This window comes from Ornithodoros turicata, chromosome 2 (assembly GCF_037126465.1).
Source record: "Ornithodoros turicata isolate Travis chromosome 2, ASM3712646v1, whole genome shotgun sequence".
NCBI lineage: Eukaryota > Metazoa > Arthropoda > Arachnida > Ixodida > Argasidae > Ornithodoros > Ornithodoros turicata.
Genome location: NC_088202.1, coordinates 11,425,272 through 11,442,653, shown reverse-complemented (window position 1 = coordinate 11,442,653; position 17,382 = coordinate 11,425,272). Strand labels below are relative to the sequence as shown.

The 17,382-nt window shown below is 46.1% G+C and overlaps 1 protein-coding gene across 1 annotated transcript in view; it reads left to right on the top strand.

Moving 5' to 3' along the window:
- Nucleotides 1-17,382, top strand: part of LOC135385198 (cytochrome P450 3A6-like) — a 100,729-nt gene that overhangs the window by 58,419 nt on the left and 24,928 nt on the right. The window contains exon 9 of the mRNA XM_064614391.1: nucleotides 1,334-1,433. Coding sequence (XP_064470461.1) covers nucleotides 1,334-1,433 — 100 coding nt within the window. The remainder of the gene's footprint in view (nucleotides 1-1,333; nucleotides 1,434-17,382) is intronic.

Sequence of the window (17,382 nt, the reverse complement as noted above, 5' to 3'; positions counted from 1 at the left end):
AATTTCCCTCAACTAAATATTCTTTGAAGTCTTCCTAAATGGCGGCAAAAGTTTCCAGATGGTAATTGCCCAAAGTCCTACAATCCTCCAGCGAGTACGTCGCCAGCTAGAATATTTATCACTTTAGGTGAAACATCCTGTATACGCGTATATCTAAAAGACAAAGGCTCACAACTAAGCGGCATTCTCGCCAACATTCTAACCGAGCTCTCATTTACACAACGTTTGTTCTAGGCTTAGGTAAACACTACGAAGTACTCTAATCAAACACAAATGCCGCAAAAGTCTTACGACATCCTGAGCCTATATACTGAGAGAAATTGAATATGCATCCTGCATTGTCAATAAAGCACGCGTGTCGTCATCGTATATGTGTTAGTTGAGCGCAGAAACTTTTAAACTTCAGGAGTGCTCAGTAGTTTGGCAAATAAGGAACAGCTCTCCCTAGGCGAACGAAAATTCGCACGATAACATCTGAAAGTGGGGACGTTCCTTTTCGCCTCAAATGTCGTCTTTTCTTTCTGTGCCAGCCTGGTAGTTGGAATATTGCAAAAGATCTACAGGACATTGGACGCGTAGCAGTAAAGGGTCAAAACACGCGCACGCACACACAAAATATGTTGAGAGAGAGAGAGAGAGAGAAATACATGATGACGATGATATGGGGATGACTTCCGCTCATTGAGCGGAATGCTACCCCATTGCTATTGGGGGAAAATGAGAGGATGGTGATGAGGATGATGCTGACGACGCTGACAGGGTTTTAGAGAGAGTCGATCAGGCCGGTAGTTTGCAGGAATTTGATGAAGGGTCGTAAGACGGACATCTGCTTTCGTGTGTCCCATGGTCCCAAAATGAGTCTGAGGTCAAGGGGTCGGCTGTCAATCCGCGCAAGGTCGTTTACCAACAAGTGACGCTCCCTCCTATAAGTGACACATGCGATGATCACATGGTCCGCGGTCGCTGGCACACCACACTCCCGGCACAAGGGACTACTGGCACACCCTATCTGGTAACGGTAGTACGGCGAAAAGGCAACATTCAGCCGTAAGCGATGTAGGAGGGACTTAATGACGCGCGGTAGAGATGTCGGTAAGCGACACGAGAATGTTGGGTCTACGATTCCCAGTATGGTACTGGCCGGGACAAAATATGTTGAAGTTACTGAGTGTAAGGTAAAAAGTGACTGACTAGAGCACTTGGGTGGATTATTTGAGTTACGTGCAGGTAAGTAAAGCAAACAATATACTAAAACATTTTTTTCGAGTTCTGTGCGCCATCATATTCGGAGCATGCATTTCAGTTTCTGTATTGGATATAATTGATTTCGCAGAAATTCAATGACCAGCTTCAAATATTCCTCGATGCACTGGAGAGGGAAGCAGGAAGTGGTAAAAAGGGAGAGTCGTCGGAGAATTTATCCAGCGGAAAAAGTAAGTGCCGCTGTGACATAAGGGAGCCTTGGTGAGTCTTTTTGACCCAAAGGGTTCGTGAGCGGTATTGCCACAGCCCAATCTATTCTATTATAAGTCATTCCTTCTTCTCTAAACCGTTTGCAAACTGTTCGAGTGAAAATGGTTTAGGTGTAGAGGAGATGTTGTTCCTCTATGAATGAGTTCTGATCGGGAAACATCGACCTCCTCACCATCATAATCCTCACCGAAAACAGGAAATCCTCACCGAGGATTGTGTGGGAAACCTTGGCAACGATGAACACCCAGTATAGAACTGCCTTCTCAATTCAGTACTAAGTGCCAGAGCATGGCCGTTTGTATGCTCATGCTCCCTTGGAGCGGCCTGTCGCATGAATGAGACTAGGGAAGGGGTGCAGGCTAGTGGTCTAGATCCATGAGAAACACCGAGAGGCACGGACACAGAAAACGCCACGAGCTAGTTCTCAGTGACATTAGCGAGTTTTGGGGAACGCTGAGAACTTGCGTTTTCAGTGTCCGTGTCCCTCGGTGTCTCGGTGTCTTCATGCATGTGTCACACACAGCCTGTGCCGGCAATGGTTTCCATGACGGTCGCGAGGGGCGCTGATCAAAGCGGACGTTCGATGGGTGCAAGGCTGCTGCTTTGCTGTGCTGTTTCCAGGAATATTTTTTTTCTTCAGGAAGTTCTCGGGTGTTGCGCTATTGCCATTTTTTTTTGTATATTTTTGTGTGTTTGCAATAGAGGTATTAAAGTGTTTTGCATTATTACTTCGGTACAGTTAAGAGCTGCGTATGTTGTAGAGTTTGGAGATATGTTTGTTCGTGTAGTTGTGTTTGCGTTAATTAGTTACGCGCAGGGAAGAGTAACGGACATATTTCCATTACTGTTTCCATTTTCGCTGCTACATTTTCATTTCCGTTATCCGTTTCTGGTATCAGCTTTTCATTTCGTTTCCGTTACGATTCCGTTACTGTTTCCGGTAATGGAACGGCTGTTACAGAGCTGCGTGAGAACAGCCCATCCGGCTCTGTCAGCACCCTGTTTTGCTCAAGTACTGTGTGTTCGGTGTCACGCATACACACTACACAAGTAATTTTGCGTCGTTGGGATGCGCACGTCTTGCAAGATTTTTGAAGAAGTGTAGGAACATGTGTTCAGCCAGTCTTCTGTCTTCAGTCACTCTGAGTCCAGCAACCCAAGATGGACCAAACCTTCATCCAATGTCGCATTCATAGGCGGACGCTTGCAGTAGTATACAATACTGCCATAGCCACGATGAAATGAAGAAAGTAAAAATAATAAACAAAAAAATCATACGCTGTCATCCTCGTGCTATGGTGGAGTAGAAAGTCTTGATGTCATGCAGGTAGGTAATATCACGGTAAGCGAGTCATGCACCCTCGATATCCAATACTGCACTTTGTTTCCATGCTGTCATGCAGTATTTAGAGCATTAGAGGGAATGGAGCAAAAATAAAACGAAAAGTCACTAAAATGTCATTACCCGAATTCAATACCGGACGATAATTTTCGTTTCCTTTTCCGTTTCCGGTAATGGAGGACAGTGGTATGCGTTTCCGTTATTGTTACCATCTCCAATTTCGGTAATATACCGTTTCTGTTTCTGCTACCCTTATCGATACCCTTCCCTGGTTACGGGACCGGTGTAGAGGAGATGGGATACAGGACATGAGACCAAGTAGGCAGAACTGGTTTAATTGAAGGTGCCGATGAGGCTGACTGCCAAGCCGAATGTTGTGCACGCTCGCCGGTCGTGCGATGGGTACCGCTGGTTTTTTTCGTCAACGGCGGGCGCGACAAGTGCCCTCTCCCGTTCGGTTTGCAAAACAGCGTGGAAGTGATGTGCCGGACGGGTGCGTGGCTGGCGGCGGCGGTGGCTGTCAGCGGTGAGTGATACAATGTCCGAGTGGTACGGGCTGGGCTCGAAGATGAGAGTGGTGGTCGAGGGCCCCACACTGGCTGTACAGTGAACGGCACATAAGGCCCGTTCCGACATACAGCGCTTTGCTCCAGAGCACTGGAAAACAGCGCTGTTTTCCCCTCCTCTTCCGGCTGCGACTTGATGGAAAACAGCGCTTGCCGAAGTTGAGCTTCGGTGAACTTTCCCATCGCTGTCTCCCAGCGATAGGCTCCCTGAACCAATGAGAACGCGGCGCCGCGTTCACGTGACGGGGCTGCCTTTTTTTTCTCGATCACGTGACATCACCAAGTACAGCGCTGGGACAAGGGCTGCAAGTGCGAACCCCACAGTGGAAATACAGCACTGTTTTGCAGTGCTGTGAAGCAAAGCGCTGTATGTCGGAACGGGCCTTTATGCTGGGGAAGGAATGGCTCGCCTCCAACTGTATGAGCAAAGCTTTCCCCTGAGAGATGCGAAAGAGAAGTAGCACGCAGCCTTTCGTTTCAGGAGTTGCAGTCAAAACGCTTCCATGGCACCTAATACGTGATTTTGGGGAACCGTTTTCGATATAAGAGATGCACGAAGCAAAAGAGAAACGATGTAATGGTATCTTCAACGTACCTGGTCTAGCAATAACAGAAACGAACTAAATGTACCAAATGTGGAAAGGTAAAAGACGAACGTGTAATGAGACGTTGAGAGAAGATCCACAGGCCGAGAGCCGGAGGTATTTCGAAAATACACTGTTCTTTTCATGGACACAATCCTCATTATTTGCGCGGTATTTAAACCGTTAGGGATGAAGCGTGAATGGTTCGTAGGTATTGTAGGCCAACAGTATGTGTGAACTAGAATGTGAATGTGAAAACTGTGAACCCTATAAAACGTCGTCCCTAACCATACGATGCCAACGACGGGACGGTTACCAAAAAACAGTCTCTGTTGGAAATATGGGCGGCTTTTCCCTTAAATGAAATAAAGATATTTACATCGACACACTATAGCACAAACCCGACACCCAGAGCACCTGAAAAACATCGCATGCGCCAATACCTCATAGCAGTTGCCTCCTACCTCCTACCAAAGAACCCCGACAGATTTTGAATGAAAAGCTTATATACAACCCTGCGAAGATATGGAGTGTGGCAAGAGGTTCAAGCGAACCTCCCACGAACCAGCGTCCCTTAGGTGCGCTTGCGTTATCCTTCTCCAAGTCCTGAGGTGAGGTGGCTCAGGCGTTTTGCAACACCACGTTGTATACAACGTGGTTTTCTTCCCCTATGACTACCTTACTAGAACGGACTCAAGCTGCGTCCACAGTCAATAACCCGGACATGAATATGGATTCCTCGCAGGCCGAGTTCAGAAATGCGCTGCTGCTGTCTCCGGTTGGGTCCTCTCCTGGTCTAGATAACGTCACCCCTAGGAACAAATTTAATTGACGTTTCGTCTCCCGTACGGGAGACATCATCGGTGCTGCCCTAATGGCAGAATGAGGATCCAGCAACCAGCTGCTCTGTTTAACGGGGTCAATGCAAACGTCTGGAAGAGGGCCGCGGTTTACATTACATGATGTTTTCTGGCGCCGGATGCAGCATGATTCCACGAACTTTCAATGTCCCCATTTTTGCTCTCGGGCCAGTGTCTCCGCGTTTTCGAAGTCGAACGTGTGACCTGTTTCCCAACCATGCTCAAACATTTCCGTCTTTGACCTTGTCGCGTTCGTAGCGTTAGCCATGTCGCATGTGCGTAGTTGTATTCGGGTATTTCGTTTTCGTTCGGTTTCTCCCACGTACATTGTGCTGCAGTCCAGACAGCATAGCCGGTATGTGACGCCACTTTGGGATTCCGGCGGTGCAGGGTCTATGGGCATGGAAAGCAACTCGCGGAGCCTGACATGGGATTTAAAGGAGGTTCGTATGCCTGAGGGTAGATTCGCAGATATCTTTGACGTAGGGACACCTGTGGACACACATGTGAACACCTTTCATTCGGCATTGAACAACGTAAATCCATCCATCCAATTCACCCGCGAGGAGAAACTAAACAGCACCCTAGACTTCCTGGTGGATGTGAAACTGCACCGCGAACCTTCGAGACAATTTGCCACCAGTGTTCACCGAAAACCTTGTGACAAAGGAAACTACCTGAGCTTCGACTCACATAAACAAATTCACCATAAACGTTCTGCTGTGATGGCCCTACAACGCGCCAAAAACCTTTCTTCTGACCGTCAGCTCCACACTTCGGAGAGTGCTACGACCTCACGGTTGCTAATGAAACGTGGTTACCCGGCTCATTTTATTGAGAACACACGGAGGCAGACGCTGAATGAAAAGCCAAACAAAGGCTCAAGCTCCAGCCAAGTGATAACTATCCCCTACGCCAAGGGTACCTCCGAATCTATTCTCCGGGCACTTGTACCTTAAGCATACGAAACTCGTTTAAACCCCACATAAGGCTCCGCGACTTGCTTTCCAAGCCCATAGACCCTATACCACCGGAGTCGCAAAGTGGCGTGAAACCCGATGAAAGCGGAACACCCGAATAAAAGAACACAGACGCGACGTGCCTAAGAGTACGAACGCGACAAGGTCGAAGGCGGAACTGGTTGAGTATTGTTGGGAAACAGGTCACGAGTTGGACTTTGAAAACGCGGAGACACTGGCCCGAGACCAAAGATGAGGACCTCCAAAGTTCCTGGAATCATGGTAGATCCAGCGTAAGAAGACATCATCCAATGTAAACCGCTGCCATCTTCCTGATGTCCACATTGACATCGTTAAATAGCGCAACGGCTTGCTGTATCCTCATTCTGCCCCTAATGCTAGCACTGATTATGTCAATGAAAAAATGGCTAGGAAGCAAGCGAGCTGGTGAAGATGATGCATAATGTAAAAACCCCGAGACTAGGGAACACGAAGGGACAGACACAACACGAAGTCTCAAACACAGCTGAAAATTTTACTTCACATACAAGAATTATATACAAACAGAAGGGAAGGGAACACCAGTTGAGGACAAAATTGGAGGTCATTTCGGGGGAACGAGCAGTCTGTTCAAGGCCGGACTGAAGATTCCGGAAGGTTTGCTGACACAGTTCCCACAAGAAGTTATGAAAAGGGTCTCTCTCAAAAGCCTTCTGTGAGGGTCCACTTCGGATGCTTTTACAATTGTTTCATCCCATAGAGGGAAGCAATCTGAGCATTCTTCCAAATGTTTTGCAATTTCAGAGCTTGAAGCTTTATTTTTTACTTTTAATGAATGCTCTCTCAAACGATCATTTAGGCAACGTTTTGTCTGGCCAATATAACAGAAACCATAAGCTAAGGGGATCTGGTAAACAACGTTTGAAGAACAGGGGACAAATTTATTCCGGTGATTCTTGCAAAAAACTTCAGGTTTGGCGAAAGGCGTGAGGCGGTCAAGACGGAAGTTGTTCTTGAAAACTGTGGTGGCGCTAGTGGGTTGGGTTGCGGACGCTGAAGACGATGCGCGAGAGCTCGGCCTGGATCATTTTTCTGGCTGATTCGTCTGGAGACATAGGCTCCAACATGTATTGTCTCGTCCCTAGTTACTCGTATTAAATCGTTGTTATTCCCACGCATACCGACTATCTCAACTGGTGACGAGCGGGTTTGCTGTCTGGAAATGCAAGGGGACGAGACTCCAGCGCCTACTACGGGCGCAGTTCCTGATGATGCTGTCCGAAGGTTTCGCAGTCCCGGGACATTCGATCCAGAGAAGGAAGACTGGAAGCTTTACGAAATTCGTTTCCAGGCATCGCTACAAGTGGCAAGGGTCACTAACGACGCAGACAAATCTGGACTTCTAATTTCGGCGCTCACTCCGGACGTCTTCAAACGGCTCTACAACTTGTTGCAGCCTCGAAACATCACAGAGGTACCGTTCTCAGAGATAACGACCAAGTTGTCTGAGCACTTTACGCCTAAAAGCTTCAAGGAGTTTGAAAGGTACAAACTCTTCTCCACGCATCAGCAAGATGGCGAATCAGTCCGAGAATTCGTTCAGCGATTATCTGCAGTCATTTCTCGTTGCGAATACGAAAAGGAAACGGATGTTCGAGCATGCTCATTCCTCACTGCGTTCATTGTTGGCCTTAATGACACTCGTATTCGTACCCGGCTTGTGTTGGAAAACAATTTGTCGTTAGAATCGGCAATTAAGCTGGCTGAAAGCTGCTTAGCCGCGGAGGCTGAATCAAAGCAACTGCATGCGGGGACGGACGTGCATAAGGTGGCAACTAGGGACGCCAGCAGCTTGGCTTGCTACAGATGCGGCAATCCCAATCACCTCCAAGAATCATGTAGATTCCGCACGGAAGAGTGTCATGCCTGTGGGAAAACGGGCCATATTGCAAAAATGTGTTGCTCTTCTGGACCACAGGTGAAACAGAAGGGTAACAGGGTCAGGAAGGTGAAGCTGGTGACTGATGTGTTCCTCGCTGACGAAGAAGATGGAAAGTTCCTGACTTGTCGCGTGGGAGACAAAGAGGTTGTGTTGCAGGTAGATACTGGATCTCGGGCAACACTGCTGGACAACCGCATTTACAAGAAACTGGGTGAGCCAAGGCTACGTTCACCTCCATATCGCTTACGTGCCTTTAACAAGGACGAAATTCCACTTCGTGGAGCGGCAGATCTTAAGGTTGCCATCGGTGGAAAAGAAGAGATACTACAAGCCCTCTTCACCTGACCATACCAACCTTCTTGGGCGAGATCGGATTCGTAAGCTTGGCGTGAACCTCAATGAGCTATTCGTTGGCAAGATATCTGGAGGAGTGGGAGTGGACAGGATCACTTCGAATTTGGCGTTGGAGAAAACATTGGCAACGTATTCCGAACTTTTTGGCAGTCAGCTGGGAAGATGTACTAAGACCTTAGTGCACCTTCATCTCAAACAGGACGCCCGGCCAAGGTTCCTTAAGCCCCGCCCGATTCCTTTTGCGACTCGTGAGGCAGTTGAAGCTGATCTGGAACGCCAAGTTAAGAACGGCGTTTTGAAACCTGTCGAAGTCTCGGAATGGGCCACTCCTATTGTTGTCGTGCCAAAGCCTAATGGGGCTGTAAGAGTCTGTGGAGATTTCAGTGTTACGGTGAATCCCCAGATCGAGATTACGCAATATCCCCTACCACGGCCAGAGGAACTCTTGGCAACGCTAAACGGGGGCGAGAAATTTTCCAAACTAGATTTGTCCGAGGCGTATCTCCAGATGGAGCTGGATGAAGATGCGAAGAGAATCTTGGTCATCAACACTCATAAGGGTCTCTATCAGTTCAACCAAATGCCGTTCGGAATCGCGTCTACCCCAGCGGTGTTTCAACGTATCATGGAACAGGTGATCGCTGGAATACCCTCAGTGGCTTGTTATCTGGACGATATTATTGTGAGTGGCGAGAACGACCATCAACACTTGGAAAACTTGAAGCAGGTTTTATTGCGACTACGTGAATTTGGCTTCACACTGAAAAAAGAGAAGTGTGTGTTCATGCAGCAACAGGTTGAGTACCTTGGTCATGTTGTTACAGCGGAGGGATTTCGACCATCTCCGAAAAGGGTATCCGCGATACTGAACATGCCGCCTCCCACGCAAGTATCGGAATTACGTTCGTTTCTGGGCATGGTTCAGCACTACGGCAAATACATACCCTCCTTGGTGTAGTGTCTTGACAGGATATTCTGTATCGTGCCCAATGTTGAACAGAACAACGACAGAGGCTCCTTTCCGTCCGTACACTTCAATGCTTTATTTTCGACTCCCTCATACCTCTACATTTTCTCCCAGCGTGTCTGTTTACAGACATCGTGTTGGATCGACGCGCCTACGTGGCGGTGTGTATTACTTTACTTCGATGCCATCCGTGTATGTGATATTATACTCGTATGTTCGGTTATACGAACACTACACTTGGCAGACGTGTGTGCTCCGCTGAACAACTTGCTTAAGAAATATGTGCCATGGCAATGGTCGGCGTCGTGTGTTGAAGCTTTCGAGACGATTAAGAAGAAATTGACTTCAGTCGAAGTACTGACACATTATGACCCGCGCAAGGAAATATTTCTGGCCGTGGATGCGTCCTCGAAAGGACTTGGGGCCGTCATTTACCACCGTATTAACGGCGCAGATCGTCTGATCGCACATGCTTCAAAGACTCTGACACCCGCCGAATCAAGGTATGCTCAGATAGAACGGGAAGCTCTCGCCATAATTTTTGGTGTCAAAAAATTTCACCAATATCTTTGGGGGAGGAGGTTTACGCTCTTCACAGACCACAAGCCTCTAACGGTGATTTTTGGGTCGTCCAAAGGCATTCCCGTTACTACAGCAAGCCGTCTGCAACGTTGGGCTATCATCCTCATGAGTTATTCTTTTGATTTCCAGTTCAAGTCAACATTAAATATCGCAAATGCTGACGGTCTTTCCAGACTTCCAGAAGGGCCGGATGTGCAATTTGATCTGCAAATGCAACAGGGTATTTTCAACGTCGAGGTTGAAGAGATAAAGTCTGTGCAAGATTTTCGAATGTCTACCCTTCCCGTCACCGCGAAGCGGATTGCTGAAGCAATACACGAAGATCCCTGTTTAAAAGAAGTAATTCAGTTTATTACAAACGGCTGGCCTGAGAGAACCGAACCTCAGTTCGCACCATATGTTCAACGACGAGCGGAGCTGACGACTCACAGAGGGTGCATACTTCTCGGATTACGTACGGTAGTTCCTGATAAGTATCGTCTGCAACTTCTGAACACCCTTCATGATTGCCATGTCGGTCAAACAAAGATGAAAATGCTTGCCCGCTCATACATGTGGTGGCCAGGCCTCGATAAAGATATTGAAGCTACAGTGAGACGACGTCATCAGTGTGCAGCCATTGCAGCCCAGGAGTCCCCGGTTCCACTTCATCAATGGGAGCCGCCAGAGAAACCGTTGTTTCGGCTACACGCGGACTTTGCAGAGTTGCATGGGAAACATTACCTCATAATAATTGACGCATTCAGTAAGTGGCCAGAGGTGGTGCCTATGGCAGCAACTACAGCGACGAAGACAATGGATGCCATGAAAGACATTTTAGTGCAGCATGGGCTTCCACAGGTTCTGGTGACAGATAATGGACCTCCCTTCACCAGTCAGCAGTTTACGACCTTCCTTGCGGAACTTGGAGTTCATCACGTTCGTACGCCTCCATATCATCCGAAGTCTAACGGACAAGCTGAACACTTCGTACGAACGTTTAAAACAGCGCTATCTCGCTCCGCTATGGAGGGGAGAGAAAATATTAGAGTCCCTGTTCAAATACCGTGTAACGCCACATGCATCTACAGGTCGTCCACCGTGCGAGCGGCTCAACAGCAGGCACTATCGGTCTGTGTTGGACCTTGTTAGACCTTCTGATTTTTCTCCGATTCCTACGTCAACGGATGCGGGTGCCCGAGAGCGACAAAGGCGTTGTCATGATAAACGGGCACGGGACCGATCTTTTGGAAAAGACGCATGCGTGTGGATGCTTCATCCGCAGAGGAAAGGTCACTGGAAAACAGGAAAAATTATGGAAAAAGAAGGGAGAGTGATCTTCCATGTGCGAGATGCTGATGGGAAGATTAATCGAGTACATAAGGACCATCTTAAGCTCAGGGAATCTTTGGAATCGTGGGAAAGCGGATTTTCGAAGACAACGGCAGATCAAGATCTTGTGCTCGAGGGACCGGAATTTCCTTTGCCGTTCCCCGAAGTGGAGGACCCACCATTGAGTGACGGAAATCGTCATACGTCCTTAAGTGTTCAACCACCGAGGGATGGACAGGCTGTCACACCTTCAAGTGAAGCGGCTCCTACGGTCGACAATACACGCCGATACCCCTTGAGGATCCGTCGTTCAGTAGACCGCTATGGCTCTACTAATTAAAGGGGGAGGTGTTGTAGTGGCGCTAGTGGGTTGGGTTGCGGACACTGAAGACGATGCGCGAGAGCTCGGCCTGGATCATTCTTCTGGCTGATTCGTCTGGAGACATAGGCTCCAACATGTATTGTCTCGTCCCTAGTTATTCGTATTAAATCGTTGTTATTCCCACGCATACCGACTATCTCAAAAACGAGGTTGACTTGAAACTTCTTCGCAACGGCTAACAAGTTGTGAGACACTTTGTGAAAGTAAGGTAAAACCACCCGTTTGGGGGGCTGTACGCCGAAATAAATCGTTTAAAATAAAACATTAAAAAATCCACGCTTAAAATTCCACCCTTCGAAATCCATTTTCTGAAATAAACCGTTTAAAAATACACGTCCTCAAAATAAACACTGTTAAAATAAATCATGGTTAGGCTTAGGAAGGTAACGCTCCGTATCAAAGTAGTGATAGCCGTATGGGCGACACGATGTTCTTTTCGGCGAAACATGCTATTATGATGTTTCTTACTATTGTTTGTATTGTTATCAATTACATAACAACTTAGGATTTTGAAATATCCAGCTTAAAAGTGATGACGACGATGCGCGTATGAATACAGGACACGCACACTTGATCATACCTGGGTAGTAATAGCATTACTGTAATGAAATTACAGTAATGAATAACTTTTTCTGGTAATTTGTAATGTAATGCATTACTTTTGATATTAGGTAATTTGTAATGTAATTTAATTACATTTGGGCTGTAATTTTAATTACATTACTCATTACTTTTGACAAAAGAATCGAATGTGTGTTCTGTGTTGGCACTTGGCAGAAAGAGAGTTGGGGGACTGACGAGTGAAAAGAATTCCAACGGCACTATGAACGGTGACGCACACAATCGGCACGTGGAACGTCAATTCCCTTCGACGAGCCAGTTGCCTTAGGCAGGGTACCCACAAACAAACGTTGTTAGGTCAACGGTTTGTAGCCCTGGAGAACCATTGTTTGCGGGCCCCATCCTCCTGACAATCTTCCTGTTGTCCTGATACACGGTGTCTCCTTCGTCTCTACATTGTGGAACGATACGTCATACGTGGCACACTAGCATGACATGTAGAAGAGACAATAGAACAGTACAAGCTAACTGTTGATACATTGTAAGCATACATTTTTTCCCTCAAATTTCGGGGAAAGGCAAGTTTCGTCAACTTGTGTGTCCCTTGTGCCTTCCACAAACTCGGGAACATGTATGCCAATAATGGTAAAGTAATGACATTGTAATGTCATTACTTTTTCGTAGTAATTGTAATGTAATTTTATTACGTTTCAATTCCAGTAATGAGTAATGTAATTTAATTAAATTCTAACTGGAGTAATGCAATTTAATTAAATTCTAACTGGAGTAATGCAATTTAATTAAATTCTAACTGGAGTAATGCAATTTAATTACATTTTAGAAGTAATTTACCCAGGTATGCTCTTGATCCTTGAGCCAGCTGAGCGCTGTGGACGGATTGCGCGGCGAGGGTCATTCGCACTGGTAAAAAAAAGGCCAAGAAAGTGCGCACGCACACGAAAAAGAGAAACTCAAAATCAGAAAACATACCAAAGAATGGCCAAACTCTCCTGATAGTCGGCTCTATATTAGACTATATTACACCGATGTCGTGCGTTACTTGCACAGCTAAAACAGAACTTCACCGAATAATACGCTCGCGGGCATCCATCATTCCCCGCCCCCTCCCCCCTAGTAAGTTGGCAAAACTGGTCACGGATCACATACAGACAGACAACCTACTTCCGGTGTACCGAAATCCTCGTTCACAGTTGGCTCGTTCATAATGGCTAGCCCCAAGCGCGAGGAGGGTACTATTTTCCGCGGCGGACGTAGAGCCGTCGGCTGTCCACCAATCAGGGACGATGGATGTTAAAAGATTTATTTCGAAGTGTTTATTCTTCAAAGTTTATTTTTTGGAGTTTATTTCGACGGCGTGGATTTTCTCATGATTTGTATTGAAGAGTTTATTTTGCAAATTTGATATTTAAGAGATTTATTTTTGAACGTTTTATTTTTACATGATTTATTTCGGCGTCATCCCGTTTGGGGACAGAGGGCTTAGTTTCAGGCGAACCAGGTAGCAAAGTGTTTAACAAAACATTTAAAGCACCAAGTAGGATGTGATGGGGATAAGCAGCATCATTCAAATGGAGAAGCTGACTTTCCACAGAGGGAATGATATGATGACAACAAGATTTTTTTACGGCATTTGATAGGATACCTGTGATCAAACCCCGTTTAACAAGTTTAGAATGACAACTTGAATCGGGCAAAATGAGTTTAGCTTGAGATTTGCCGTAAGACCAACAAAGAGCGGGTTGTAACAAGAGCCTGATATCAAGAAACTGAAGCACGCCAACAGTGGGGAACTCACCGGTACATACAAGCTCTGGGGCCGCGGACACAACTACATTTTTACACTGATCAATAACACTCTCATTTCTGGAAATGAAAACCAGATCATCTACAAACCTTTTTACAACGACATCATTTGAAGACAGAGAGGATATAAAGGATAATACAGCGTTTTCAATTACACTCAGGTAAATCTCAGAAAGAAAAGGCGCGATGCTCGAGCTAATACAGATACCAGTTTTTTGGGTGTACAGATGCCCGTCAATACTTATGGCAGTCGATCTCAGATAAAGTTCTAGTAAGCGCAAAAATTCAGTCACAGATGTACCAACTTTCGATTGAAAGCGCACCAAGTTATCTTAAAAAAAATCTGCGTACTCTGATCAACAACACATTCTCTTGCAGTGAATAGTATAGATCCTTGATGCCTAAGGAAAAAGCAAAACATTTCTTACCATGAAACAATTGTAAATCCGAAATAAGTTGTTCAGAATTTTTCAAAGTTAACCGCTAGGGACAAAAATAGTGGGAAACCCATTTTGCAAAAAGATCGAAACAATTTTTTGCCAGGTTTGATTCGCATTGATTACGATTCTAAGCGATTCTAAGCGGCATGTACACCTTGTGATCCTTGAGCAAGAACTTTACAGCGAAAGTTCCACGAGAAGCAGAGCGTATACAGTTACATATGGCAGTCAGATCATTGTCAAGAAGGATAGAACAAATCGACTTCTTGATCTTGTCCAAAGCATGGTTATACGGTTTCCAAAACGTTTCCAACAGCTGCCGACCTCTTAGATGCAAAAACACTTTCAGGTATAGAACAGCGAATTTTGCAGACTTATCAGTTTGCAACAGACATAAATTATTCTCAGACAATTCATTGCGAACTAACTTAACAGGAGAGAGATTACGGTTTACGGGACGGTTGTTCGAACCCAGAGGGCGCGAAATGTGGTGCACTGCCTGAGTAATGAAAGACGAGGATAAGGATGGATCAGTTATGTCTCCCGTATGAGAGACGAAACGGCAATTAAAGTTTCGCTACATTAAGTCGGTCTTTTTTTTTTTTTTTTATTATGTCGACTCCCGGCTTTTGGAAGATATTCCCGTCACCTATAGGGCTCGCCGCAACCTCGACCAGAAATGTGCGAAGTATCTGCTGGAGGTCTTTAACAAGTCATGGAAGTCAGTGAAAGTACCTGACAGTTGGAAGCGCACACGTGTTATTCCGCTGTTGAAGCCAGGTAAATCACCATCGCAGCTCTCCTCCTTTATACCAGTGAGCGTAACTAGTTGCCTTGGAAAGTTCATGAAGGTCATGGTACTCGCCAGACTGGAGACTGAAATGATGGCTCGAACACCGCTGCGTTTTCCCGCAAGAAACGTCATGCTTTCGTCGGCACAGAGCAGCGGTAGATTCTGTTCTGGATTTAATTACGTCTGTGGAAAAGGCAAAGGTTCACGAGAAGACCGTGCTGGCAGCCTTCCTCGATGTTAAACGGGCGTACGAAGTAAGCCACGCTTCTGTTCTCCAGCGAACTGTTCGTCCGCAGAAGCCAGGGTGATACAGAGCGTGTCATTTTGACCCATGGTGTGCCCCAGGGGAGCGTTCTTGGCCCCATCTTATTTAAAGTTGTTATGGCTGGTCTTCCTGGTTGCATCGGCAGCAAGGTGGCTCTTTTCATCTATGCGGATGACATTTTTTTCTGGACCAGCGATGAATCCTGTCATGCTGCCCTTCAACCACGCCTTCAGCTCGCTCTCGACGCTATCCAACAGTAGCTGTCGCTGGCTGGCTTGGACATCTCGACGCAGAAGATAGTAATAGTCCCAGTTACTAGGCGGAACACGCGGCCCTTCTAGCTTTCAGTTGCTGGCACACCTTTTAAGCACGGGGGGGGGGGGGGGGGATATGTTTAATGCAAAGTAAAAAAATAGAAGGGAAAGGTCTCACCGTAGGTTCTTCGGATTTACTGTTGATGCTGGGCTCTCTTGGAAGAAACATATTAGAAGTTTGGAGATCAAGCTCCACCGTTGGATTGAGGTGATCCGTCACTTGGCAGGCATGAGGTGGGCAGTGACACGAGATCTCCGTTGGCCGTCCACAGGGCTTTGGTGCGAGGGTTGCTCCTACGACCACAGACGGCTGCCGGTACTGCTTTTAATCACATAACACAAGCAGCTGTAATCAAAAATGGGCAAAGATGTATGTATAAATAAAATTCAATGTGATACTACAAAATATTACGAATGAATGGCATCTTTCCTGCTTTTTTGGAGGGATCACAGTCTTCACCACGCTCTTAAGACAGAACTTCACCGTATATGACACTGTGTGCCAACCATTGATACGAATGATAGGGTTAGGGCTTTTAGGAATAGCTTCTCCTTCTCCTTTTTTTTTTTTGCTTTTTTTTTTCTTTTATGGTCGTCACTCTGTTTTTAGAGTGTAGGCCTAACGTTAGCGACGCTCCATGTCTTTTCGTTTATATAGTGACGACGGAGCGAATGAAATTACAGTAGGTTATGAAACTTTTCTGTCACGAAGTTTGCGCTTCGCAGTACCAAGGAACACCTCCATAGCTTCTGAAAATTTTTTGTCTAGAAAACAGCAACCAATAAAAGGCGCCCAAGTTTGGTTCACAGGTCGAGCCCCTAGACTCACTTTTAAATGAGTACGGGGTTCGACGCAGAATATTTTTCAGTTGAAGACGTCCGATGAAACTATGTGCAAGTGGTTTTCCTACATCATGAGAAAGTTTGTGCGTTAACTTGCCGAATAGGGCAAGCGGTTTTTGATGTATGCAAATTTTCCTAGAAACATTCAGTGGCAATTTAGAGGTAAATGCGAGAGAAATGCATTGGGCGCCCTTTGCTCTCTATACTTGACTGCGGGTATCCACTTCCGGTTGTCCACTTTTGCTGTAAGCCCGCCTTTCGGTTGTTCAGTTCTCCTCTATAATTACCAATAAACACATTACATCTACCGTAGTGTTCGGTGATACACCAAGTGTGCTCTTTCGACAAGGGACGTTGTGTACCACAAGATTCCAACGCATAATGCGCGAAAACGAAAGTGGTTGCAAGCGCTTGGTCAAGACATTCGTGATCCACGCTGTATTTGCTCAACCCATTTCTCTGACGAGTCGAACGAAATGGTAGCAGCGGAGGGCCGAAAACTTCTGAAACGAACCGCAGTTCCGACACCAGTATTTCTTCTTGTCACGTCTGACGATACGAACACCAGTGCACACGAGGTATGTGCCGATAAACAGGGGTAATACATATATATAGTTCATTTCAAATTCAGATTGATTGTTGTGATGCCTACGCTCCGTAATGTACCAAACGGAACAACCCCCTTCCATTGTGGAGCCCTGAGCTCTCGCAGGATAATATAAGCATCAGATAAATTGTGCGCTATAGCTACTGACCGTATTATTCATTGATATCAACGACACAGGCTTCCATCGTGGCTGACAAGAAAGTGAAAGTCGGAAGTAAAAGCAGGCAAACGGATGATTTACCGTCGACACCTCTCAACCTTTATCCGGTGATGATTTCAACACCTGTTGTCCATACACACTCATGCTCACAGGTGGGTCAAGCTCTTTTTTTTTTTTTTTTTTTTTTTTACATTTTAATTTCTGCATTCCTTTCAGGTGCATGATATGACAATATCTTCACCACTAGAGGAAC